General features: G+C 37.3%; 1 protein-coding gene across 1 annotated transcript in view; it reads right to left on the bottom strand.

Moving 5' to 3' along the window:
* The window catches only part of ROBO1 (roundabout guidance receptor 1), a 699,448-nt gene that overhangs the window by 595,176 nt on the left and 76,988 nt on the right, over window positions 1-27,284 (bottom strand). The window contains exon 2 of the mRNA XM_042037872.1: window positions 14,627-14,767. Within this exon, the coding sequence (XP_041893806.1) occupies window positions 14,627-14,714 (88 nt within the window). The 5' untranslated portion in view covers window positions 14,715-14,767. The remainder of the gene's footprint in view (window positions 1-14,626; window positions 14,768-27,284) is intronic.

Below are 27,284 nucleotides of genomic sequence, written 5' to 3' on the forward strand. Positions count from 1 at the left end.
TGCCCAGAGTTAAAGCTCCAGGCATAACTCTCTTTCCTCTTCTGAGATCCGAGACGCTCTCATCCAGCAGCTGAAGCTTGTGACTCACAATTCAAGCTTTTCAGCAGACTCACTCCAGAGTCCTTTCCAAGAGGATGCTGAAGACTTCACAAAGACTTTAAGTTTTCCTCATTTCTTAGACCATCATGTTCAAATGATGCCATGGAAATATGTCATGTGTTCCCAAAGCCTTGTTTACCTCAGAAAATGCCAGTGAATTCCTACTACTTTCAGTCTGCACTAGTGTTACAAGCCTTCTGCATAATTTGGAACTGCTGTCAGAATAAGTTAGAAAAGGTACTTTTAAATATCATCTTTAGGTCTCATCAGCTTGACAATGAAACCGGTCTCACATTTAAAATCTAAAGACTTCTATGCTACAACAAAATTAGTGGGTCTAGTAGTACACCCTCAGACTGACCCCAGCTTCAGGCAAGAGCTAGGAGCCTTTTTCCTACACTTTGGTTTTCCTGGAAAGAAAACAGGAACATGCAGGACTACAGCACAGCCACAGCATAATTTGCCTTGACCATCCATTTGGAAAATTATAGGACAAAGAGGTGCAAGATAAACAACAGCATACCCACTGTTTAGTCTAGAGGCAGCCCAGTCATCAGAAGAGAATTAACAGACTCCAAGGATGGGATTTATCTGACCAAAGGTAAATCCATACTCTTTAGTTTAGTAGAGGGAGAGAACAGACAACTAGAGAGGCCAACCCGCAACAGTACACCTAGAATGTCTCAACTCTACTCTGAATTGCCTCAGACTATTGAGTAGAAATTATTTAGAGCCTAAGCAACCAGTTCAGGTGCAAGTATCTACAGCATTAAGTATGTGTCTGTGGTGGTGGCTAGATGGATGAGGGCCATCAAATGGCAGCACAGAGATGGAAAACCTGCATGTTTGAAGGGTCCAAACAATTTCTTGCAACCTTGCACTGTGCTACAAAACACAGTGAGATTTCTTGGTTAACATATTGCTCAAAAACGTTATTTTTTTTTTTTCCCAAATATTTGGGTATTTGTTAAGTTTGTAGACAAAAGTTACAGTACTGTTAGGCTGCTGTTCTCGAGCAGTTACATTCAGAGTTCTGCATACAGCAGTACTGAAACTTAATTATTGGTAAACCCCTATTTGTTTTTTTTTTCCCCTAAAATCTGTAAAAAAAAAAAAATCAATGAATATACAAAAATATACAACAATGCAAGGGAATTTTTTACTGTATTATTTAATATTGCCACAGTACACTATACTCGCAAACTATGTGAACGTCATCATTTTCCCCCCGTAAAACATTATTTCTTCCCTTACACAGAGATGGAAAGTACAGGGAACTACTACCCCTAATACCAAGAATTTCCACCAATACTGCACGGATAAACTGCAACACAGTAAGTCTCATTTTTAAAGAATATTTCACACCTTAACAATCTTATTTTGTGGTGAAAAATGTGATTATATGTAATTCTAATGGTGAATGCTCAGACCTGCTGGAAAATGTGTTCATGGGAGTCAAATGAGATATGTCATGGTATGAGATGTGGACTATTAATGCCTGTGAGTTGGCAGTTTGTTTGAAGTCTCTTGTGCAGCAGCACTTGGGAAACCTGTGGCAGATGCAAGGATGGTCTCCAGTTCTCCATGGCTGCACAAGAAATAAGACAGGCACTGTAAAACCAGCAGGTTTTTTTTATATTACCCTGACTGCAGTTCAGGAGCACTGTCCACTCAAAGATGGGGGGGATATTGTAGAAAAATATACTGTTCCATAAGCCATAAATCCAACAAAGCACAGCATTCTCTCCTCTTACATTCTCCCAACATGATATTCCCAGCTCTTTATGAAATACTCTCTGAAATCCTTTCTGCAGTGACTTAATTTCTGCTCCAGTCTGTCTGCACCCTTCTCTACATAGCCCAATTCTCATGTGAAAGTCTCATCTCTTCAAATTCTCTTTTCCTGTAACATCCAAAAAAGTTGGTGAATAGATTGCAAGACTAGTGAAGGAAGGAGGATTAAAGAAAATAAGAGAAGAATTGCAGACTTTATTAGCCTGCATATGTACACTACTATCAGATAAGCTAAATCACACACAGAATATCACAGTGCACAGTAACGTGCCTGCAGCAGGAGTATTGATAGCACGGACACAGAGCAGATAGCATGTAATGCTAACTCATGTCCTACTAAACAGGATAATGATATGAAATAAACAGGCTTTGAGCACAGATGTACTCAACTAACACAGCATATTCTCATTATTTTCCTTACTCCTTAATGCAACCATCCTGTGATTTTTCCACACTGATTTCACTAGATTGGCTCTTCCATTCAACACCTCCCTCCTGGAAATTTATTTGACATCACCTTAAGAACACAAAAGATTGGGTAATCTTCCTGATCACTTTAGCAAAGTCCAGCTCTTATTCTTCAGGAGTAATGATCATAGGATTGAAAAGACTTTCCCCTTCTAATCTGAGAACACTGAAAGACTTTTTTTCAAATTCCATCAATATATCAAATACGAGATTGGCTGCTAAACATGAGAATTCATGGGCATATACAGCTGCAGTATATTTGAACTAACCTTTCTAAGAACTGACAAGATGTCAAGCAAGCCCCATGGTCAGTTTTAAATTCTTGCTCCAAAATGTTAAGGATTTATTAGTAAGGGTAAAAAAGTCCTTTTTTCTGAACTTATTTGAAAAACAAATAAACAAACAAACAAAAGGCCACACTAAACCCAACAACCCTGAGCCTCTTCTCTAACATTAAACAAACATATGGATTTGGTTCACCTGGAAATATGGAAAATTCAATCTAAAATATTAAGCTAGGCAAATGATAGGTCCTAATAATTGAAGCTATCTATATGGTCAAGTCCGTTACTTTATCACTACTGAAGACTGAAATAAACTTTCCAGGTGAAGGAGAACTTTACTGTATGGTTGGAACTGAACAGGAAGAAAAAAAATTAAAAGTTATTTGCACTTGATAAAAATATCATGCTACTCCTGCATATATTACTTACTCACACAAGGCTGGAAAAAAAATAAGTCTTTCTGTAGACAAATGTGAGATAAAGCAAATGTAAGGAGATGAGGTAGGAATGAAGAATTCTGCAGGGAAAATGCAGCAAACCAGTCTTTTAGAGTTGGGAAGTTAAACAGGTTGTACCTCTATGAGGCTGAATGGAGACATATTAAAGATTAAAATAGGAGGTAAGACAAAGGCTTCCACTGAAGATGACTCAGAACACTTAGTTCCTGACTGAAAGAAGTCAGTTCATTTATAAGTTTTAATGGTGATTGCCAGTGTCCTATGGCCCTTTAGGGGAATTTTTTACCTTTGTTAGAGTAGTATTAAAGCATTGCTTATGCCTAGTTACTTACATGACTACTTATGTCATCAACTGTCAGAATAAGGATTTTACACAATTGGCCAGAATCGAATAGTTTTACTCTAGATCTTCCTTCAGATTCAAAAAATGGGGAAAATGTGCTTTTATGAATTCCAAACATATTACTCTAGCCATATACATCATATATGCTTCTGCCTTTTTTTTTTTTTTTTTGAAAAGAGGATAGACTAGTTGGTTTATTTCTAGTCGTGCCAGTCTTCCTGAATTAGCCAAATAGACTGCTCTGCAAGTGCTGATCAAGGGATTTCAGTTATTTCTTACAAGGTGACTGCAACACAGATGGATTGGAATTTCTGCAGTAATAGAAAAGCTAAATATTTCGAACTAGAGCTCAAAGCCAGGCTTGACACTGACTGAGTACCTTCATAAGCTACAACTGACCTCAGACCATCATTTTTCTCATTGTACTAGCTCCTTTGAAATAGTAGATGATGCAGACTTTCCTGCTGAAGCACACAAAACTTATAATGTTTATAAAACCTCTCTGCACAGCCTTTCAAAAGCCATGGGAGACAAAATCCCTTAATAATGGAATATTTCTGGGGGAGAAAAAAATCAGGAATTAGAAGCCAATTTCATTTACAAACTATATTATAACTTCTAAAATGTCTACAGTAGGACAAAACCACCATGGAGCCTTGCAAGAAAAGCAGCACTATGAAATAAAGACAGCAGACAGTGAAAGAACAGAGACTGCAATGTAAAGTCAAGGGGCCAGGCTAGCTTTAAATAAGCTCACTCAGGTCCCAGAAATAATCTAGCCATGACAGCAGGGAGCTCAATTTGGGTAAGCTCTCTGAATGCTGGAAAGAGCTGAACCTAAGTTAACATTTTGACCTCTCCATGTAGCAAGCACTTTCAAGGACAGAGAAATTTCATTAAAAAGAAAAAATACTTTGAAGGGATGGAAAATAAACCAGGTAGGCAGTAATCATTGTCCTCTTCCCAGTCCTAAGTTTCATGCATTTAGTTAAAATTCAGAATTGTCTGTAGGTTTTGGAAATTTTTAATTAAATTCGCACAGCAGTTGTGAACAGTGTGTCAGATTGCCAGAATTAACATATGAGAGCAGTCCAACTACCTTCTTCATCCCAAGTGCTAAAACAAAGTTATTGCCTAAGAAGCTTTTACTCCTGCAAACCAGAAACCCTCCATGAGTGTTATTTCAGAAACAGGCCACCAAAGAGCTGAAATCTAAAACCAGATGTTACCTACTTTTGCAAGTGGCCTGAAGGAAACCTGATGTCTGCTGTAAAGCAAATCACAGCTCTTTCAGACTGTAAATTGTAAACAAATCTAAAAATTGAAAGCTAAAATTCTAGCATGTTTAAACAACTGATAAAAGCAAATGAAATTGTAACATATAGAAAATAAACCAATAAGAATGGAAAAGAATAAATTGCTATAGAAGTTACAGATAGATCAGATTAAAGAAACAGCTGAACATATGCAGCCAAGAGGTATTTAGGTCTGTCTTAACCATCTCTAAACTCTTTCCCAATCTTTCTCAGTGGAAGATGTAGCTGTGAACATTCACAAGGGCTCTGATCATACTCCTAACTCCAATTCTGAATTAGCACAACCCCCAGTCTTGACTTCATAGCCAGATAAAGCCCAGCTGATCAGCTCCTGCTCATGAGCAAAGATGTGCTTAAGAGAGGTGGCAGAAAGAGAAGATAGAAACTGATGAACAGAAGCGGTCATGGGCACCACATCCTTCAAAAACACCACACTTGTTTATGTGCTACAGGTCAAACAATCAAAGAGGTCTAAGTGTGCATCAAATTTCAAGTGTTAACCTGTCCTAGACATTTTAAGTACCATATATTCAAAGACAACACACTTACATATTAAGTGTTTTCAAAAAGCAGAAGTGGTCAGCTCTGTGCTAGGTCAGTGCCATGACCTCTGATGAGTGTTAGTGACTATAACAAAGCATGTCTTCTGAAATGGTATTACACATGAACCGAACATTTAAATTTTCACCTCTATTTTTAAGTGCCAGATGGATATAAGGAGAACTGGAAATTGTTTAATCTTACTGTAAGTACTGCATGTGAACGCAATCTTGAAGGGCATAACTGATCCATTTTGCAAAGACAGAGGGAAAGGAAGAAAAAAGCTGCACAAGAATCCTTTTGTTGCTTACCAAAAACTGCCTTCTTATTTTCATATTTTCATATATTAAAAGTGTGACCTTGGTGGTTGTCTGTGTGTCAAAATGAAGTAGGCTTAAAACCTCAGTCATTTATGATCTGATTTAAAAACCAAGTTCTAAATAACATCATTAAATTTTACCCTTAGGGTAACGTTGGGAAGAGAATTAAAAAAAAATAACCAAACACAAAGAAAAAACACACCCAAAATGTAATTAAAGCAATGTCTAAACATGAGAACTTAACAGCAAATGGCTAACCAGATGTGCTTTCCAGCACTTTTAAGGGTTCTTTTATCTTTGTGGTAGCCTGTAACAATGCCTTGAGCAGAACACATTTGTAAAGGATAGGTGCTTCTTTGTTTTCATGCAGCAGAGGAAAGGCGACTGACTTAGTAGTAGTGAATACATAGAATACATATAGTAACAATAATATTCTAACACACAATATTTGATGCTATTTTAATCATTAGTATACAATAATTAATGTAGGAAAAATATTTAATATCTATTAACAAAAAAAGAAACTCACTGAAACTTGCAGTAGCTACAGCCTTATACTGCTAAATTTATCAAATGTAAAGTATTGACTCCTCTGATTATGGGCCATATACAAGTTTTCTTCTGGGTCAAAAATAATATGTGGTGATTCTTAAACCTTTACTTTTAGAGAAAAGTAAAGGATTTTTATAAACATTTATAAAATGCTGTAAAAATGTTTGGAATACAGAAGATGCAGAATAGTTATTTACACAATGGTGTACTGATAATACCATCACAATATAAATACTTAGAATAAAGTTATTGTCAATCTAACTCAACAGTTAAGGTTGCAAAACAAGCTTAAAATAAGACTTGTTTCTTTCACCAATCTCACTTTGATTTAAAATTCAGATTAGCCAAAAGGGAGTAATTTCCTGTTTCATTTATGCAAAAATAAGGTGGCAGACTGACAAAAGGATATTTTTTTTTCTGCATATGCAGATACAGGTGCATATAAATCACCCTCTGTCAGGGCAGGAATTCTGCAAATATGTTCAACACTTATTAAAATATCTAACAAAGCATCTCTAGACACTCTATTTCACAGCACTGAAAATAAATTAGCAAGTCTAGATATGTCTACTGTAACCCCTTGAGTAGTCATAAGTGAAAACACCCTTGTAAATTGTTACATTCTTTTACTGATATGACTGAAATTAGTTTTATAATTGATGTTAAAGACATGAAATTGCTTTGAAGCATTAACAGATTGATCATCTAAATAAATATTAGATTCAATAGAGACTATGCCATTTTGTGCTCTACTTTTCTAACTGAAAATTATTCTCAGGATAATTGAAAAATTACATAAAGAAACACCTATCCTTGTTGATTTTAAAACAGGTAGAACTACTTCTTGAGAAAATTCTATTTATATTATCTCCAAATATACACAGAGCATTTATGCCAGTTTCTCCATTAACCATATGAAACATAATCTTTATTAAAGAATTTAAGCAAATGTATTATTCTTAAATTCTCATGTGCAAATGCCTGCATAGTAACCTTGCTATCAAATTAGGAGGGTCACAGAGCTACGTAAACTAGAAAAGCTTTGCAACCTAAGTTTATAAGGCATATAAAAGGTATGCAAAATCTAATTATGTCATTGCCATAATCAGTATATTTTTGTTGCCAAGAACCTAAGTGCTTCAAGTAAAACTATTCATGAAACAAGGAATAAGTATTTACCAAAAATTTTACTAATACAAACTTCAGATTCTGGTCTACGCATTTACAAAATCCTTAGCTGTGGCCAACCAAGTCCATATAGAAAAACTGATTACATCCTTACTATATGTACTTAAACTTTTTTATATCCCCATGATTGTTATTGAAATTTTTTTCTTCTTGTTTATCTTAAAATTTATGTTAGTGGGCAGCCTTCCCAAATCCTGATTTTGACATCAGTTTTGGTGAATGCTCTGCCAGTGCATCCAAAACAGGTAGAATATCAGTATATTTTGAGTAAAAATCACAGACATCAGCTTCTTGAGAAAAAAAAAGGGACGAAATGCCTCTGAGATTACATCCTTGAAAAGCAAAAGAAAAGAAAGGCAAACAAAGCAAAGTGCTCCTTCTTACACACAAACAGCTCATAAAGGCACCTACCTACAGGCACAATGACAGCAGCTGTAGCATCTCACCTCTATCAGTCATAATCTAGAACAGTGCCACTTTCTATTAACCAAGCAATAGAGGAACTAAAATTACTTATACTGGTCTACGCAAGTCACTCCGGTTGCTCCAGTGCATTTTGATGACTTAATTAGGAAGACGGTGCAGCACATGTGGTTTTCCAGCCAGGTTCATCACAAAGGCCACATCATCAAAGCACAAGAGTTGTGTCTTCTGCAGCTAGATTAAAAACAGGGATTTCTTCATTAAGTGTCTTGCAGCTGACTGTGCCTCTTGGTTTGTCTCCATCTATTCAGACAATTAAATAAAGCATCATGCTTTATTTATTTCTTTTTAAAGGCTAATAAAGAAGCTGTGAATTGAAGTACAGCTGGCAATCTTTTTATTTATTAAGACCTCAGTGTACACAGTGACAATCTCTGGAAGGCAAGGCACGTGCTGTTTTTTTTTTTTTTCCCCTTTTAATATATGTCCTCTTTGCAGGCACAATATTTCTACTAATAGGTATTAGAAACCTTTGTCATCCTGTCCAAAGGTTTCTAAAGGGAGAGGAGCCAGAAAAAAATAATCACAAAAAGCCCAAAACAATGAAAAAAACAAGACAAAACTAACCCTACTACCCAATAGGGAAAACCTAAGATCACACAAAAAAAGCCCACAAACGTGAACGTTCTGAATACTTTGAAAAAGGTGGATAAATGACAAAACTGTAAAATACAGCCGGCATATAATCTGATTGAGTCAGAAAGTATTTAAAATTTGGTAACAATATTCCAAATTATTTTAAAAAATACTATTTGCTTTTACTTCTATCGGTAGGGATGGATTACTAGAAAAATTACATGAGTGCTGTGCAGGTATATTAACTGAAAATATTCTACGAGATTTACTACTTACTTTTCATTTCCTGATAACAAGAAATTATTATCTCTTGTGTTCTTAATTAATCTCATTTGAACAGCCATAACGGAAATTATGCATGGTAATATCATACCATGGAAACATCATAATATTTCCTTGATAACAAATACACTGTATCACAACATAATGGGGTCTAGCATTAGTTCATGAATATTAGGACATTTAAAAAATATTCTAAAAGGATGACATATTGTTCTGCACTTCAAAAAAAGCTGAATGTTCCATGAAGCAAGATGACTTTCCAGTCTTAAGAGTTACTAACTGATAATTGTATGCCATTACGTATATTTACAAAGGCATAGCACACACATACAAGAAAAGCTGTGGTCAAATGAAACTATCTCAGTTGGCAGTTCTTTCTTCCTCCAAGAGGTTTCAGGATGGCCTATGAACGTTGCAGGGATAAAAGAGATGGAAAAGGCAGATGTGAACACAAACATGGTCTTTACGGGAGCAGAGATTGCAGTTTTTCTCAATTTCTTAATTTTCTTTTTATTTACTCAGAACCCCTTTTTGGGGGGGGTCTAGCAAAAATGTGAGTGGTGTTTGGGTTTTGGTTTATTTTTTTATTTTTTCAGTTCTGAATTGACAACTATTTTCTGTCTATTCCAAGTTAATTGGATGTGCATGATAGAAGCACATCCTTCCACATGTTCCTTGGCCCCAAGCAAGGCCTAAACTGTCTGTCTACTCTCCCTGAATTTGACCTTGACTTCCACAATCTACAAATTTGGTGGCACTTACAAGTGGAAGCAATACATTAAATCATCACCCCTTGCTACACAACACTTACAGATGCATTTGTCACTGTTATATTAAATTAGGATCACAAAAATGTAATTTATGGCCAAGATTGACATTTCATAAAGGCTGTGAAAACAAAATTACCAGAGAACATGCACCAAAACGCAATATTTCTTGCCACTCCAGTCTGTCAACAGAACACATCCTCCATGATTATGCTCTCTACAGTAGAAGTTATGTGATGGAAAGTTAAGAGCATGACAAGATGAATCTGGGAGCCTGGTTGGTGAGCTGGATTTGAGCTGGCACTGTGCCCTTGACCTAGGGAAGGCTACCAACATACTGGGATGTTTTAGTGAGAGCACAGCCAGCAGGGCAAGGGGTGATGAATTCTCTCCAGTTGTCATTCATGAGTGCACATGGAGGGAAAAGAAAGAGTGTATCCAGACTAAATGACTTCGATGTGCCGTTAAATTTAATGACTTCCCTGATTCCATGAGTGTTTCTACATCCGAGCTACACACTTCCACTCATATCTATGGGCATGTATTTAATAAAAAATAGATAAAGGTTATCTTTACTTGGGCTCAGATTCAAGGAAAGATGTGGAATTTGCATGGAATTTGAGGACCTATTTTTAAAAATCTGACTCTCTTAAATTGTATCCTTCCTTCTTCAGAGTTAACATTACTCTGGGGTTTATAGCTCTGTACCTGAGAAGGTGCAGCTTTATCTAAGTTTTTGTTTGGTTTTTTTTAATCCTTCTGTCATTTGCCTTATTTTCTCTGTGACCTAAAAATCAAGCTTTGGAAGGCTTAGTGGTTCATCTCAAAATAGTTACAAACATCACTTTACTTTCAAACAATACAAATTTATAACAAGAAAAAAAAAAAACACCAAAACCCCTGCCATCTTTTTTTAATATGAGCTTAGCTCTTGGATCACTTACTCAGAAAAGGTGAAAACTATCCTCAAGTACCTCCCCACTGAAGGAATTTCAACCCATATCCACCACTCTTCAAGAAGTTTCAAGAGAGCACTGATCACTGAATTTCCTTTGCTCAGTGAGTCTTCCCTCTTCCTTCACATCTTTATGATCAGGAAATTTAAGCATTCAGTTCTCTTTGCCTCTCAGCCTGTGCCAAAAGACAGCCAATAGATAAACTATGGGTTGGTTGAGCTTGGCTGAACATTTCTTTTTTTAAACATTATTCTCAGAAAAAGACCTGCATAACCACAAAACTAGCTAAATCTTTTGTCTGAACTATTCAATGCCTTGTTCAGTCATTGACAGATTTATTTTGAATATTTGATTGAAAATCCATTCAGGCACTTTAAAAAAGTACAGGAGAATGCCTGAATGCACATTACAAGACCCTGATTTTCTTTATGAAGCAGCAAATTAAGATCTTCCAGTGCTAGGAACCGTTTATTCAAGGTACCTTCACAAGCTGCAGGGAAACTAGAAGAATATAGAATTTCTTGTCAAAATGTATCAATCAGACATATAAATCCCAAGTATCACATTCAGAGAACAAGTTCAGTAAAGTTACATGTAGGTCAAAAATACAAATCTTGTTTCCTCTAGCCAGATGACAAAGTTTGGAGTACTAAGAAGTTAACAGTGATTTAAAAGAACCAAAAAGATGATACCTAACAACTCAGTTACTTATGTTACTGGATTATGATTGACTTGACAAAAGTTCTAATGAAAGAGTATTCAGTTTCCAAAAAGACAGCCTCTGTTTCATTGCCTCTAAGACGCTACAGTGCAAGCAGTCTGAATTTATGGGAGTTTCATTATGAACAACCGTCTCCTGTTGAAAACAGGCAAATAAGGTAGGATGGGAATTTATTTCCTGTAGTGTTTCATTAATAAGCCAGGAAGTATTAAGGAAAAAGAAATTTAAAATAATACTTTCTGCCCCAGGAAAAGTCAAATCCTGAACTGATTCTCTTCAGTAAGCTTCTATGACTGCCAAAGAGGGTTGTTGATTTTATATTTTTTTGCCCTTACTCCCATGAATAATTTACCAAATTTATATTTAGTGATGTATGCTATATATATATCTTATGCTTTGTTTTATATCTGCATCTCTTAAAGGAAATCTCTTTTCTGGAGAAACAATGCACAGTACTTGTAAATCACAGAGGTCTAGAAGCTCCTATCAAAATGTCTAAAAATCTGGGTTCAAAAGAGGTATTTTCCTCATCCTCCTCTACATAAGATCTACAAAGAATTCTATTGCAAAAATCTGTTGTAGTCTATCAGGAGCATTCCAAATTTTTCCTTGTTTATTTTTGGCATTGTTGACAAATTTGTCATGTTTTTACAAGGCTTTCTTTGTGCAGGTATCTCTGTGAAGCTCAGGATTAATGGGACAACATAAGTGGCAACTGTTCCAGTTCAGATGGAGAACCCTTCCACAACACTCACTGCTAAAGAACCAGGTTCCAAACCCAGCCAAATTCAGCAGGAATGTTCATATTGTCCTTATTAGCAGTCCAAAAATTTGTAAATGTGCAGTTATTGATGTCAAAATGAAAAAAAAAAAAAAAGTTTAAATTATTAACATCTTTAGCTGTATGTCAGATGAATAGGGGTTTTTTTGTTTGTTTGTTTTTTTTGACAATCTGGTAACTGGTGACTTTAAAACACTTTAAAGACTTAAATGAAAACACAGAACTCAACATATGCATCTAAACATAACAGGGCATTAGTTAATGCCATGTTTTCTTAGATCAGTGCACTTTAAAATCAGCTATCAAGTTTTTCACCTTTTAAATATGCAGAGCAACTGGCAAGGAAAAAAAAAAAATCACATCTTTCCCAGATAATGTTCAATCCCTGATTAAATAAAGATGTGCCAAGGCAGAGATACTTTATGCCTCAGGAGACAGCCATAGTGGAATTGTGAGTGTATTTTATATGTGAATTAGGGGTAAGATGTAATGACATGAGATGAAAGGCTCAGCCGTGATTTTAATAAAGGGGGGAGACAGTGCTTCCCTGTGGACCCCATATGCAAAAGAGTGAGACTCAACAAGAATATATGAAACGATTCAGCAAAAAAACTACAACAAATGTTTCAAAGTTATGAGACCACCATTAAAATTCATCACATTTTACTGAAGCTGAGCATTCCAGATCTGAGGGTAAGCTCTAACACATTTCTGATAGCTTTAATTTCATATGACAGACTATGTCATCAGTAAGGCTGGAACAATTTCAATTCATTCTAGGTAAGATGGAATTGGAGAGTTTGAAATCATAACATTTCATTTTTTAGAGGTTCCTAATAACATGATCTAAAAATAAATAAATTTAATTTGTTATTTTAAAAGCATGTTTTTTATTGAAATAAAATATCACAATTTAGTAGTACTATGATGGCATATTTCAGCTGCTTTTAGCAATCCTCAGGAAAACTGTTACCTATTGCTGTACTGGTTTTTTTTTTTTTTTTATGGCTACATCAGAATTCTAAAGAACCATTATTTCTTTTTCCCCTATTAAATTAAGGAAAAAGTTTGAGATTTTTCACAGTTCTCTCTCTTTCTGTACATTGAAAAAAAAAATTAAAAGAGACGTGCTTGTGTAAGGAATAGACATGAAAAGAGCAAAATGAATGGGATGAACTACTTAAAGGAAAAAAAAAAATCCTTCTTTATTTGATCTTTTGTGATAATCACACTCCTGGCACCCTGCCAGCAAGGCTCAGCATGCTGATGTCTGGCCAAGTACAGTAATCTCTTGGTTCAAGTCTGAGGTCTGTGATGAAAATAACAAAGCAGGGACAAAAATCAAAATGCCACCTGTGATTTTATTCCGAAACTAATTTGATGGAAAAAGTAATACAATGAAAACAGTCTTTTTAGTATAGAATACAAAACTATGACTAAATTGAAACCAATGCAAGTGGATGGAGGTAGCTATCATGCAAATACATTTGGATCTGCAGGCAGTCCTTTTAAAGTGAGCAGTAGATGTCTTTGTGACAGGTAAATTGCTTTGAGATTATGTTTGAAGTCTGAGGTCAAACTTTTAAAATGATAATTTTAACTTACATCTTCCTTTATTCTGGAGTCTTTCTACATTTGAAACCAACAAAACCAGGGGAAAAAAATAACAGTTCAGTTCCTTATTTTATTTTCTGTGAACCACCACTAGATAGAGGCGAACAAATCCTTGAGGAAATCTTTTTCCTTTTCTCTTTTTATTCAGTAGTCTATTTGAGCTAGCTGCCCAGAGACATAGGGAAAAGAATTGTATAGCCACAAAATTCTCATGCACAATGTATTCAACCTAGAAATTCAGCCAACAAAGTCTTCTAAATTATTATTCAGATTCAAAGCAGAAAAAGCAACCAGTAAAAACCAGCATGTCACTTTTTTTCTATACAGTTGTTGAGTTTTCCTGAAAGGTTGTACATCATTAGCAGCACTGATCAAAGTTTGTTTGGATTTTTCTTTACAAATATTGAAACTTATTCAGAATTACTTGGAAGGTGCTTTTACAGATTTATTCTTAAAGAAAGCCCAATACAACAAAACACATTTGGTTTCATGTTACTAGAACAAAAATCCACTGTTTGCTGAAGTGATACAGATTCTCTATTTAACCACCACCACCTTTATGAAGAGTATGTTGCCATTTTTATACACACTACTCCTCTCTGCACTAGCAAGAATTGCCATACACAAGCACCAAAACAATCCCTGATCTCTAGGGCCTCCCTGAAACACCGCATCTCAGCACTTCCCAGTTGCTATTTTACTCCATCAGGAAGGTTCTCTATAGATTTCCAATTCTTTTTGATATAGAAGTCTGTTTCTGCACTCTATATCTTCCCCCCACCAACTGTGCTAATCAAAGGAATGCTTTAATAGCCACCTTAACCTTCTCATACTTATATTTTTACACCACTCCTTTTCCACATTCTCCTTTACAGTCAAAAAACCCCCAACCCTTACAGCACAGACAATACAATTAAATTATCAAATTCTGTGTGTTACACATGCAGATACACTCACAACTTTCTTAACTCCACACATACGCATGTGTTTTAACACCCAGAGAGAACGTCAGGTATATTCATGCACACACTCACATGGAGAGCATAAAACCACGAACATTTATTTTGAAGGAAAAGGTACCTACCTGGAATGAGCTGACCCAGTAACTGATGGCATCTGGAAAGGCTGAATACAGCTACCACAGCCAGAAGAGGATAATGTTTCCATTTCATGATGTGTCCCTCCTTGCATTACACCAGCTCGGCAGTGCTAACGTAAATGTCACCTGCAATACACAATGGAAATAAGAGCAGAAGAATTAATGATAAATTGAGGTACTTCCAAACGGTTTTGTCTATGAAGAATGTTGGTTTCAATACAGCTTTAGCTATTAAAATAATGTTAAATTACCTAACAGTTAAGCAGTTGAAAACCACAACCAGAATATTAACTATGCTTGCAGAGCAGACAACCCAAACCCAGATGTTTTAAAGGGAGACATGAGGATCCCCATAGTGCACACATGTATTTTAAAATGCCGCATGTTGTTAAGTTATTAAAGAAATTGCTCACTTCAGCAAGATAATTAAGTGCATGTTTAATCCATCACAGTACAAGGAAATACTTGAACTCTTGCATAAGTTGAAAACACTGTTAAGGATTTCAGCTATTCAACTTACTATGAAAGCAGGGTTAAAACTTTACTTTAGTCCTCTTTTGAAATTATGTTTTGCTAAATGAGGATTAGGGATAATTTTACCCAATAATAACTTGAACAATTAAGACAACCTTCTGGTGAGTTTCAATGTTCTTAAGGGTGGAAAATTTTCATCTGACTGAGAAGAAAATGGAATCTTATGAAGGAAGACAACATTTTGAATTAAAAAAAAATCAAAATACTTGTAACAAAAATATGGCTTTCAGACTCATTTTTCTGACCAGCACACCTGTAGATTAAAAAGCATTCACAGCTCTACCAGTGCTTAATAGTCATCTCTGCTCATCCTACTAATTTTTTTATTCTTCACCTATGTTAGTGTTTAGTATAGAACTGTCCAGAAATCACAGAATGGTTATGGTTGGAAGGGACCTCTGGAGATCATCCAGTCCCACTCCCCTGCCAAAGAGGGTCACCTGGAGCAGGTTACAGAGGAATGCATCCATGTGGGTTTGGAATGTCCCCAGAGAGGGAGACCCCACGGCCTCCAGGCCTCTCCTCTAAAGCTTTCTAAAATACATTTTTCTGATTATTTCAGTAGCTTTCTAAGAACAGTAAGATGTTTTCTAGATAATTAAATAAACACAATTTGAAATCTGATTTACTGTTTTGCTTTGGGGGAGGTTTTTTGAGTGTTTTGGTTTATTAAAGGGCCCTTCTATCAATACAAACCCAAATGCATGAGAATGTAGTATTCCATATGTTCCATAGTATGCAGGGTTCACATCAAGCTCCCCATGACAAAAAGAGACACTATTTTAAGTGTCTGACAAGTTATGAGGTGTGTTAAATTGCCTGACCCTAACCAACAACTAGAGACCACCAAACAACTGTAAATCTGATTTACATTGACACATCAAAATCTACTCCAGCAATAAATAACTGTTATACCTTGATAACTTTACAACTACACTTCTTATTTCCCTCTTCTGTCGCTAATGCATACTCAGGGATGACCAGTTTGGATTATGACTCCTATATTACCCAAATGCCAGCAGACATAATCATAATAGTGAAGAAAACTATAGTGACACCAGTCACTTGTTCAATCTGTTGGGACAGGGGAGTTTCATCTGTAAACCTAATACATATTTAATGACTACAGATTGAAGAGTTGTGTGATTACTGGGAGCATTCAGTGCCACCTGACACCTTTGGATGTTCAAAAATGCATAAATAAGTGTAATGTGAACAGATTCAATCTCTTACACAAGGCACATTTTAAATTTTCTTTTTTGTGTTGTACCTGTGCTTCTATTATCTTAGCAACTAGAAATAATAACACTCCATTTCCTATTACAGTTGCCTGTATCCTACAAAATATTTTACTTTTTTTTCTTATTTCAGCCACAGTGCACACAAAAACTCCAGGTTCCTTCCATTCCCATTCTTTTAATTTCCCTTATCACTTGTATGGCTGCTCTTCTGTTGCAAGCAGCTTGACAGCTCTTAATGGCAGAGTTAACAGCAATTAATGGCCAAGGTGTTACATGCTGCTCTAAATGCTATTCATGACTCCAAGACTGAAATAAGGATTTGCAAGCTCAGGCCCTTAGAAAATCCATCTCTTTCTCTGCTCAGTAATACAGGTTTACTCTGTAAAACTATTTACTACTTTAGTTTCAGACTCCCATGGTTTCTTCACCTTTACTTTCTTCTTCAAACACAAGACTGTATTGCTTCTAAGACAAAGCAGAAGAGGCAGCCCTTTGATCTTGCTTCATCAAACAAAAGCCAAGAAAACCACTTTCACTTCAAGATTTACTTTTTTCATTATATTGTGAGGTAAAGCAACACTGAGGTGAAGGCAGGAGGAGAGAGAAGAGGTGCTCCAGGTGCCTGAACAGATTCCTGTGCATGCCCTGGAGAGGACTGTGCTGGAGAGCAGGTATACGTACTGCATCCCATGGAGGGGCCCCAGGTGAATGTTCCCTGGAGAAAGCTGCAGTCCATTCAGGAACAGGTTTGTCATGAAGGATTGCAGCCCACGGGAAGTAACTACTCTCGAGCAGAGGGAAAGTGTGAGGAGGAAGAAGGAGAGACATAGAGGAGCTCTTATGCACAATCTCCTATCCCCCATCTCCCTGACCCGCTCCAGAAAGAGGTGGGGTAGCAGAGGTAGAGGAGTTGAGGATGAAGGGATGGAGTTGAATCTAGGAAAAACAGGAAGAGCGGAAGGGGGAGAGTTTTAATTTTTGTCTTTTTTTCTCACCATCCAACTCTATTTTAATCAGAAATAAATTTTGCTCTTTAGCCAAGGTCAGCTCACCCCAACTGTAAAATTGCGGGGGAGAGATGAATCCCAGGAACATACTTTAGGGCACTCACCTTCTCTGTGAAGGTATGTCGTGCATGAATCCAACACTTTCTCTTTCCATACCTCTCTCTTGCATTTACTTAACTGGTAGATTATGACATCTTTTTAATCCCTGTATATGACAGGGCTCCACAGGGATCTCTGACCATGAATGCTTGGCTGTTTAGTCAAAAGTTTTTCCACCCTCTTATTCTGCCTGTGAGCTTATGTTTGGAATATATTTCATTCTAACACCTGAAATTATCTGAATGTTACTAAAAATATTATTCTTACAGAAAATTTCAGTGAGGGTACCTTTCATGACACCAAATCATTTTGATATGAAAATAAAGGTTTTTAACCTACAGTTTAAAAACAATTCCTGTAGAAATTCCTTGAAAAGGATCCTGAATAGGAGGCTAATTCTCTTTATTTAGGCTACAGTGCATCTGAAAGAGTAGCCCTGATCACAGGAAAGATAAAGTAGAAAGAGTTATCATCAGAATGGTTTGCAGATAGAAACTGAGTCCTGCAAAAGAGAAACAGGACTTTCTTTTCATCATCTACTGCCACAGTGCCACAATCCTTGCACTACACTAAAATGGAAGAAACACCTGGAAATATACTGCAGTCAAAGGGACTCAGATGCAATTCTCTGCAATTAGTCTTTCAGTGTCTGACCCACAAAACTAATACTGCAGAATAAGAACCGGCACTAATTAGGTGTTGCCAGTGACAGGCGAAAGATGCACTCATCACAGACACTTCAGTTGGCTTGAGACCTCAGCTCACTCTGTATGAAATGGCCACAGACCTACACCAGAATGTGCAAGAAAAGATTCAGATCCAGTGCCTTGTCCAGAGTGCACAATGAAGATAAACACTGGCTTCTCTATGACATTGTAATCATTAAAGAATCAATGGCAAATTAAACTGCACAAGCCCAGAGGGGAAAGAAGTACTATAGCAAATGCAGAGAAAAGGTCTAATCAATTATTTTCTTCCACTTCCAAAGTCTAGTGCTATTTATCACTATGGCCAGTGCAGAAGCAAAGACACAGACAAGATCAAAACCAATGCCGGTTTTATTTTCATATCTTTGGAGTTTTTAAAAGAATTTGATAACTATTGATGCTTCTCTTATGTAACCAGCTTACCAAGACTAGATTTTCACAGTCTCTTGAGTAGAGAGAATAGACACAAAAGTCAGGTGATTAAGATTCTAACTTATAAAAATAACTTCCCTTTATAAAATCTGTGCACTTTGGTAAATATTATGCTAAAGAAGATTGTTTATCTACAGCAGGAGACAGAATTTTCATTTGCCATGTACCTGAACATTTAGGAGTAGACTGGCAAAATTTCACTGAACAGTGAAAAAAAGTATTGCAAATCTTCTTTTTGAAGCAAGGTTAACTATTGTTGGAAGTGGAATTTTTTAAAGCTTGTCATGCATTGTTAGGCCTGCAGGTAAGGCATGGTCCTTCCCATACTTCCAATCCCCTTGCCATTAGTCAGACACATGGTTATCATCTCTGATAATCTCATCATCTCTGTTTAGACTGATACTACTCCTGAACTTACTCCTTCTGTGCATTACTATCAGTACAGTTATAGATCACTGAAATGAAGAACTTCCCTCTACTATTTTAAACATCCTATGTTAAACTAAATTTATTTAAAGTTCCAGGAGAATGAGAAAGAAACACTGTCATACAATGTCTCAACTGCGTCCATTTAGGACCAAAAATAACTAGGATTTGATGAATTAGGGGAAAAAGTCTGGCTAGCTCATTTTCTGCTATAAAGTATATCTACTCTATCAAGATCAAAGCAGCTCAAAAACATAAATCTATTTAAACCAGAGTAGTTACCAGTACAATATATCTATGGATCTGAACCATGATCCTTTCAGTCACAGTTTCAGCAGACATTCATGAAGCTCACCTCATCTAATCTTTTAGTACTCCCAAATATTTGCTTTTTAAGAATCTCTTGTTAACAACTGGTTTTAACAATTATGATGCAAGATTTGCACTTTACTTTGAGCTGTGACTTGTCTGTTTTTTAATGCAGTGAGAAACCCAAGAGTAAAATATTTATTGTTATTAATTATAGTGATGTATTGAATGTGCTCAATTTACATTTCTAAGCTGGCAGATGACAAACTTGTATGTAGAACAGTCTCAGCCAGACTGTAACTGACTTGATCTCTGTATGGTATATTTACTACCTAAGCAGTACCACAGGAATAGTTCACCTACTATGATTCGAATTAAAAGGAAGCTGTGTCCATGCTCATCCCCTTGTACTTAAGTTCAGTGTAAGGAGCCAAATATATGACAAAAAAACCACTTTTTCTGCCACCAGTCTCAGTCTCACAAACAATTTCTCCACCAGAAATTCTGCTAATCTCTAATGTTTCCTTCATGTCTGACCATACAAACTGAGGTTAATGTTGTTTAAAGGACAACTTGAACAAAGAAGCCTTCCTCAGGGAGGAGTACATCAGTGAGACAGGGAGCAGCAGAACAGGATTTCTGTGTAAGGAAGCAGTACATTTATAATGTAATATAAATGTGCGATGAAAGGTATGGAACATGAAGTGGACTCTTAAGGAGTGTAAATAGAATGAAAAAAAATTATCCCATTAATTGCATTATCTGTGTCTGGGTTTTTAAAATGACTCTTCAGGTGCATTAGAAGCAATTTCATCTGGTTTCTTTTTTCAGAAATACACATATTTGTGTATTTGGTGTCTCATATGTGACACCAAAAAAAAAAAAAATAGGCCAGGTAGGGCTCTTCCCTTAAAGGGGTTGATGCTTATCACTCAACAGAATCAAAATAGAACCAAACTTCCCAAGCAATCCATTCTAAGGGATTCCCCAAGACTCCAGATTCTCTGGTCGTGTGTCACGTTCTCCCCACCACCACTGCCATTCACACTGCAGCTGCCCTGAAGCAGCAAAGAGGAGCTGGTATCCATTCCCCATTGGCTGACACTAAGCAAAAATCAACTCAATGTAAAGACTGAATAAAATGGAAAAAATTGCTGCACGGGGGTTTTGCCATAGTCTTCAGGAAAGAATTGAGAACACTTGAGAAAAGTGACAGTGCTCTGCAGGCTCCTGCCCCTGCCTGACCCCCAGAGTGCTGGTCTCTCTCAAGGACTCAAATTAGGTTACCAAGTGCTTCCTGCTCTCTGTCTTTGCTGCCTGCTCTGTCAGCAGCAATATAGTTAGTGTCTGAGCATGCAGGGAAAACAAAGCCCACCTGGAAGGTGGTCTGAAATGGTATATGAAGGGCAGCAAGAAGCACCCTTGCAAATACATAAACAGCAAAAGAAAGACCAGGGAGATGAGATGGGGGACCTGGAGACAAAGGACATGAAAAAGACTGAGGTACTTGGTGCCTTCTTTTATCTCAGTTTTTGTTGGAAAGACTAGCTTCCAGGAATCCCAGGACCCTAGAACTGGAAGAGAAGTCTGAACTAAGGAATATTTGCTCTCAGTGGAGGTTGATCAGGTTAGGAAGCACTTAAACCAGCTGGACACACACACACCCCCACCAGTTCCTGGGACCTGACAGATGCACAGGAGAGACTCCTGAGAACTAAAAGAAGGTAAATGTTGCCACTGTCTTCAGGATGAAGGATTCAGGGAAGAGCAGGCCTGTTAGCCTCATCTCAAACCCTGAGAAGGTGAGGGATGAACCCATTCTGGAGACCATCTCCAGATGCTTGGAAGGATGAGAAGGTGATCAGTAATCAATGAGGTTTTGTAAAGAGAAAATCATGTTTAACTAACCTGAAAGCCTGCTGTGATGAGTTGATTGGCTCAGTAGATAAGGGGAGACAAGTGGGTATTGTTCATCTTGACTATAAGAAGGTCTTTGACACTTCCTTCCATAAGATCCTCATAAAGAAGCTAATGAGGTACAAGCTAGATCAGCAGAGAGGATTGTTATCAGCATCACAAAGTCCAGCCGTACATCCAGTCCCTTGCAGTACATCCCAGGGGTTGCTAATGGGTCCAACAGTGTTTAACATCTCTACCAGTTACCCGGACAGTAAGTCTGAGTACACCCTCAGCAAGTCTGCAGGTGACACAGAACCGGGAGGAGTGGAAGGTGGTTGTACCACTATCCAGAGGGACCTCTGCAGGTTGGAACCTCTCACGAAATTCAAAGGGTAATCACAAATCCTGCACATGGTGAGGAATAATCCAAGGCACCAGTATACCCTAGAGGGCAACTGCCTGGAAAGCAGCTCTGCCAAGAAGGACTCAGTGCTCCTCCTGGACAAAAAGTTGAGTAGCACTGTGTCTTGCAGAAAAGAAGGCCAAAGGTATCCTGGTCTACTCTGGGAAAGTGAGTACAGCGGGTAGGAGGAGGGGGTCCTTCTCCCTCTCCTAAGCAGAGGTGAGGCCACACCTGAAGTGTTGGGTCCAGCACTGGTCTCCCCAGCACAAGACTGACAGTGGAGCAAATTCAGCAGAGGGGCACAAAAATGTTTAAGAGTTAGGAACATCTGTCATTTGGGGAGAGGCTGGAACTTCTCAGTCAGGGAAGATCGGGGGAATCTGAGCCATGTGGAAAAATCCTTGCTGTGATGGAATGAAAAAGAATGCACCAAGCTCTTGTCAGTGGTGGCCATTGACAGGGCTAAAAGCAGAAATGGAAACACAGAAACACAAAGATTCCACTTAGATATAAGAAAAAAAACTTCTCTACTGCAAGGGTGAATGCACAGTGAAATAGGTAGCCCAGATAAACATGAAGACTCCATCCTGATATACAAAACCTGACAAGACACAGTCCAGAGCAACTAAATTATCACTTTCCTGCCTCATCTGTGATTATCCTGCTTCCATTCTTAGGAACCATTGAACCAAAATCAACAATCCATATTCTGTTTTGGGAAACAGGATGTTACAAAGTGTCCTGCACAGAATGAGGAAAGGCTAACCTCTCACTAAAAACTGGTCACAAAATGCTCAGGAGCTGTAGTGCAGGGTAACTAGAAAAGCAGTCAGCATCAAATGGTCCTGGAGTGGGGGCAGACTGAAGATAGCCTGCCAGGGAGGTCTTTTAGGGCTTAAAGGAAAAAAAAAATTAAAAATAATATGAATTCAAAAAAAAATCACTTATCCTGTGAAAAGTTCTCAATTCACAGTCAATAAATAGAAATTTGAGGAGGCTTGTGGCGACATTTTTAGGGGAATAACCTTATGATCCCACAGGGAAAGAGAACAAGCAGAGAGATGAATGCTTAAATATGCTATGCAGCATTGTAAGCTATGGCCTGTCATCACTGTGAGAGTTGTGTTTAGGTTGATTATTCCCCTGGAATGCAAAAATCAATTCTAACTTGCAGACTATTATTTTGCACAGACCCTGGCTATTGCAGATTTTGTTCTCTATTTTATATTCAGTCACTCTCAGGGGAGCAATCAGAGGCCAAAAGGTAATTGGTAACAGTCACCAGTGAATTCACTGAACAAAACTTTCCTCAAATCCAGAAAGTGATTTCATTCTGCTAATTAGCCTTTTTTTTTTTTTTGTGGAAACTGCTGATATAGCTAAAAGCTGGGGGAAGAGATGGGAGAAGTGAAGATGTGCGTGTCATCACTCTCAATAAGCTATTCAAGAGAGGGAGAGGGAAAGACATCAAGGTCTTAGCTAAGAGTTTTACAGTGGAAGATAGTCTGTGAGTGCACACAAGTGCCTGTGTGACAGGAAAATGTGATGTAGCTTTAGAGATCTTTAATCTGATAAAATTTACTTGTGCTTCAAACTTAGAGGAAGGTGCCACTTCGGGCTGTTCATCCCAATAGTGGCCAGGAAGCCTCACATAATTCATGCTCAGACAACAGGGAATTTCTCTATAATTAAAATAAGCCTGCCAAAGGAGCAGAACTACCATCAAAAGGAGCTTCAGCTGACTTGCTCCATGCAGCTGTAAAACACAAGACTTTTGAAACAGCTGTTTGGGGTGTTTTTTAATGCGGTTTCATATTTTTCAAAATTTTATTGCCTGTAATCAGCCTGGGTCTCCCTTTCTGCATAATTGGGCACTGTCTATTAATATGGGTGAGCAAGCAAATGGGAAACAAACCCTGTAGTAACTAAAAGCACTACAGAAAGCCCTATGAGAAAGTGAATGGAATTCAGACCTGGATTTGGATGTGGTACCATATACAAAATTAAAGCAGGGAGGGCAAAGAAAAAGCCAACAAATCTTGGTTAGTAGCTGGTTAGTAACTGAGGCAAGGTATCTGCAAAGAAATTGCAGATATTCATAAGAATAAAAATGATAACAAAAGGAATGAATTATCTGTAAGATTGCTATCTTTTAAATGCTTGGCCTTGTTATAGTGAGATTTTTCCTTTTCCGACTGTAATTCAACAACCAAGAAGTAAAACTTCCACATTATTCTGAACCTAAATTACAAGACTGCCAAGCATCACATACTAGTTTATACCTACTCAGAAGAAGGCAACATGTATGATATGAAATATTTTCCTCCTAATTTCTCAAGCCTGGAAGTTTCTCAGTTCAGAAGTCTCCTACTTGTGAATGTCAGGAAGAAAGAAAGTGGTGCTCTACTCCTATTATATCAGTCAATTCCACCTTTCCATTCTACAAACTCCTTTTGCACATAAGTGGTACAAGAATTAAGTACCTCCAGTTCAAACTTCAACAGGTTCCTTCAAGGAGGTCTGAACTTCTTGAAAGAAATACTGTGTTTTGAAAATAATCTAATTGTATGAGAAATTCAGTAACAGTGTAATGAGGCCTGTGTTGTCCAACAGAAAAATCTTAAAACCTGGCAAAATGTTTAAAAATTTTGTGCACAACCAAGGATTGATCTAAATAAAGCAAAAACTCTCATACCTTATATTGTTGATGCACTATCTCCTTTTGTTCTTTAGCAAATTAAACAAAAGACTCGTGTCTCAGCTACCAAGACTTTCAAGACAGTGTTTGGGAACTGTGTTTTCTAGAACTATACACTCATCACTTTTTTAACAGGAAAAAATAAATTAGTAATGTCTTGATGTAATTAGTAGTTTCTTGATTTGTAAGAAATACTAACATTTTTCAAACACTATTAAGTGGCGGATATTTGAAGAAGTGGTTGTTGTCAAAAGTGTTTCCAAGTACAGCTGCGTTGGAAAAGAAACAACATTTGTTGGAGAGAAAATCCAGTATCTGAAAGGTTAAAAAAAAAAAGCCCCAAATCACTCCTTTAACTGCATTTTGACTCCTCTGCTATACCTGATGTAGAAAAGCAAGGGTTTTTCAAAGGCATTAAGCTTTAAACATTCACAGTATCTTTGAATGTCCTCAGCAGCACCAGAAAAGAGGGATTCAATTTTCAAAGATAATTGTGTCAGATAACTGTCTCATCCCTTTTCAGAAACAATCTGATAAATACCTAATTACCAGCCAAGTGATTTCAGAGCCACACAGCTGGGCCTGAGAAAAGGCTACAGGGAATGACAAGGTCCCCTAAAGCCATCAAGAGCAAGAGACATTTGGTTTGTGAATTACTTCATTTATTCAGCTGATAAAATGCATAGAAAATCCCCAGAGACAACAAAATATTCATAAAATGTTGAAATAATAAATAGAACCAATATTTAACCAGAGAAGCAAAATATTTTCAAATAACACAGAATTGCATACTACAGAACAATTACATTCCAAAATCCACAATGGTAATTATTCAAGTCCTTAAAAACACCCATTTTTTTTTCCAGAAAGCATTTGTGCACTACTCAGACTAACCTTGTCCTTTCTTGATACTTTTGTATAATAGGAAAATTGCTTTACAGTTAATTTATATTGCAATTTTGTTGCAAACTTGAAAAGTGTTCTGATCTTAAACAATTATAGTCCTAGCTGTCAAAAAAGAAAGAATTTCTAAATTTTCACCAATGTTAAAGAACTCTCTCATTCTTCTTAAAAACTGCTAATACAGCAACTCTTTCTGAAAATACCAAGTTGCTTCACTTTTAAATTACCTTCACCAATTAAAAAAACCCACAGGTATACCATGTAGCACCTCAGATTCCAGTGAATCTTTTTAAAATCTGCGTTGGAAAACCCAATCCTATAATCTTGCTGAATTCCTTGTACTTGTATAAGTGTTGGCCCCTATTACATATCCTAAATGTTAATGGATTGGAGAACATGAAATATCAAAGTAATGATATGGAGTTCAGAATCACAGATGGGAAGGAGAAGATTACTGATAATGCTTCTACAATATTAAGTTGACCAAGTTATATATTCCTCAGGCTTTATGTGAAAATTCCTGGGGTGGTTATCTCAAAAGTATCTATTTCTGACCTAACTCTGCTCCCAGACGGGAGCAAACTGATTGGAATTCTGAAAATGCAACGAAACAAGGATGGATCTATGCAATTCTGTGAATCTCACTCATATAATTTAAAAATGAGGACACAAAAAAATCTTGCATTTACATACCAGAGATGCGAGTCAATGGCTAATGTGAGGGATCAGGGCTGCCCAGGAAAGTGCTGGAGTCACCATCCCTGGAGGTATTTAAAAGACATGTTGATGTGGCACTTTGAGACACGGTTTAGTGGTGACCTTGGCAGTGCTGACTTAACAGATTGAGTTGGACTCAATCTTAGACTCAGTCTAAACAATTCCACAGTTCTTTGACAAAGATTTAAACTAAGCTGGTTTGCCTTTGCTACATCACAGTAGTGATCACACAATCAACAGTGTGACAGTTTTCAAACCTGCTCCTTTTAGATTCTCAGCTAGTAAGTTCCAGCATTTTTGCACGTGTCATTATTCACGTTGCACATAAACATGAAATAAAGCTGTCTGGGAAGAGCTGACACTCCGTTAGCATTTAAGTTCCAGCAGTCAGGCGTGCATATTCAGTGGGGCCCGCAGCAAAAGTCCCAGGGTCTTGCTTGTTTCAAAATTAAGACTTGACCTCAGGTCACAGCTTTGGCATAACCACTGTTCTGAAACTGTTTAAATTATGGAAGTAAAATTCTTGGATAAATTCTCCTCCCCCCCCCAGCTAGAACTGAGAAAACAGACCTGAGTGCAAATCACAGTGAAAAGAAAAACCCAGACTCCACTTCAGTACATGGTGAAATCTTTGTATTCATCTAGTTTTCAAATTTCTTAGGCTTCCATCTATCATGACAGGCAGGGACATTAAATGCCCTCTCAAAAAATAAACTCTGTGAAATAAAAAAAAAAAAAAAGAAAAAGAATTCTAGACAAAACAGGGACTGCTTTCTACTGCAAAGCTATGAAACAATAAGCATTTTAGGACTGCGAGCTGCAGCTTCTGCAGCAAAAGGCTTGCTGGAATTATTTTCCACTTGAGATTCAACTTAGAAGGAAAGAAAAATAGCTTGGCTTTTGCCATTAGTAATAACAAGTGCAATTAGAAAGGATTTCCACAACCTGCGTCACCTACAAGCCTTCTCAGAAACAGAAAGGTACACCAGGATTCAAAGAATATTCAGCTCTCCCCTAGAGCACACTCATCCTTCTGGAGTCACCAGTAAAGGTGAAGCTTACACAGTGCAAGGACTTTCAACCTTGTCTGCTTCTTGGTTAAAGAGACTTCTGTGAAATGCTAACTCCTTGGGGGAAAGGAAGAAGATGCCAGCTTTCATGAAGCGATTGGAAGAGTGGCAGAATCCCTTTGAAACTGAGACTGATCTGATAAGGTCGTTATGGTTGTTAATAGCAACTCTTTGCTTCTTTGGAGGAGACTGTGGCAT

The sequence above is a fragment of the Corvus kubaryi genome, unplaced genomic scaffold (genome assembly GCF_017639235.1).
Source record: "Corvus kubaryi isolate FWS band 111438036 unplaced genomic scaffold, C.kubaryi_AGA036_p1.0 37391, whole genome shotgun sequence".
NCBI lineage: Eukaryota > Metazoa > Chordata > Aves > Passeriformes > Corvidae > Corvus > Corvus kubaryi.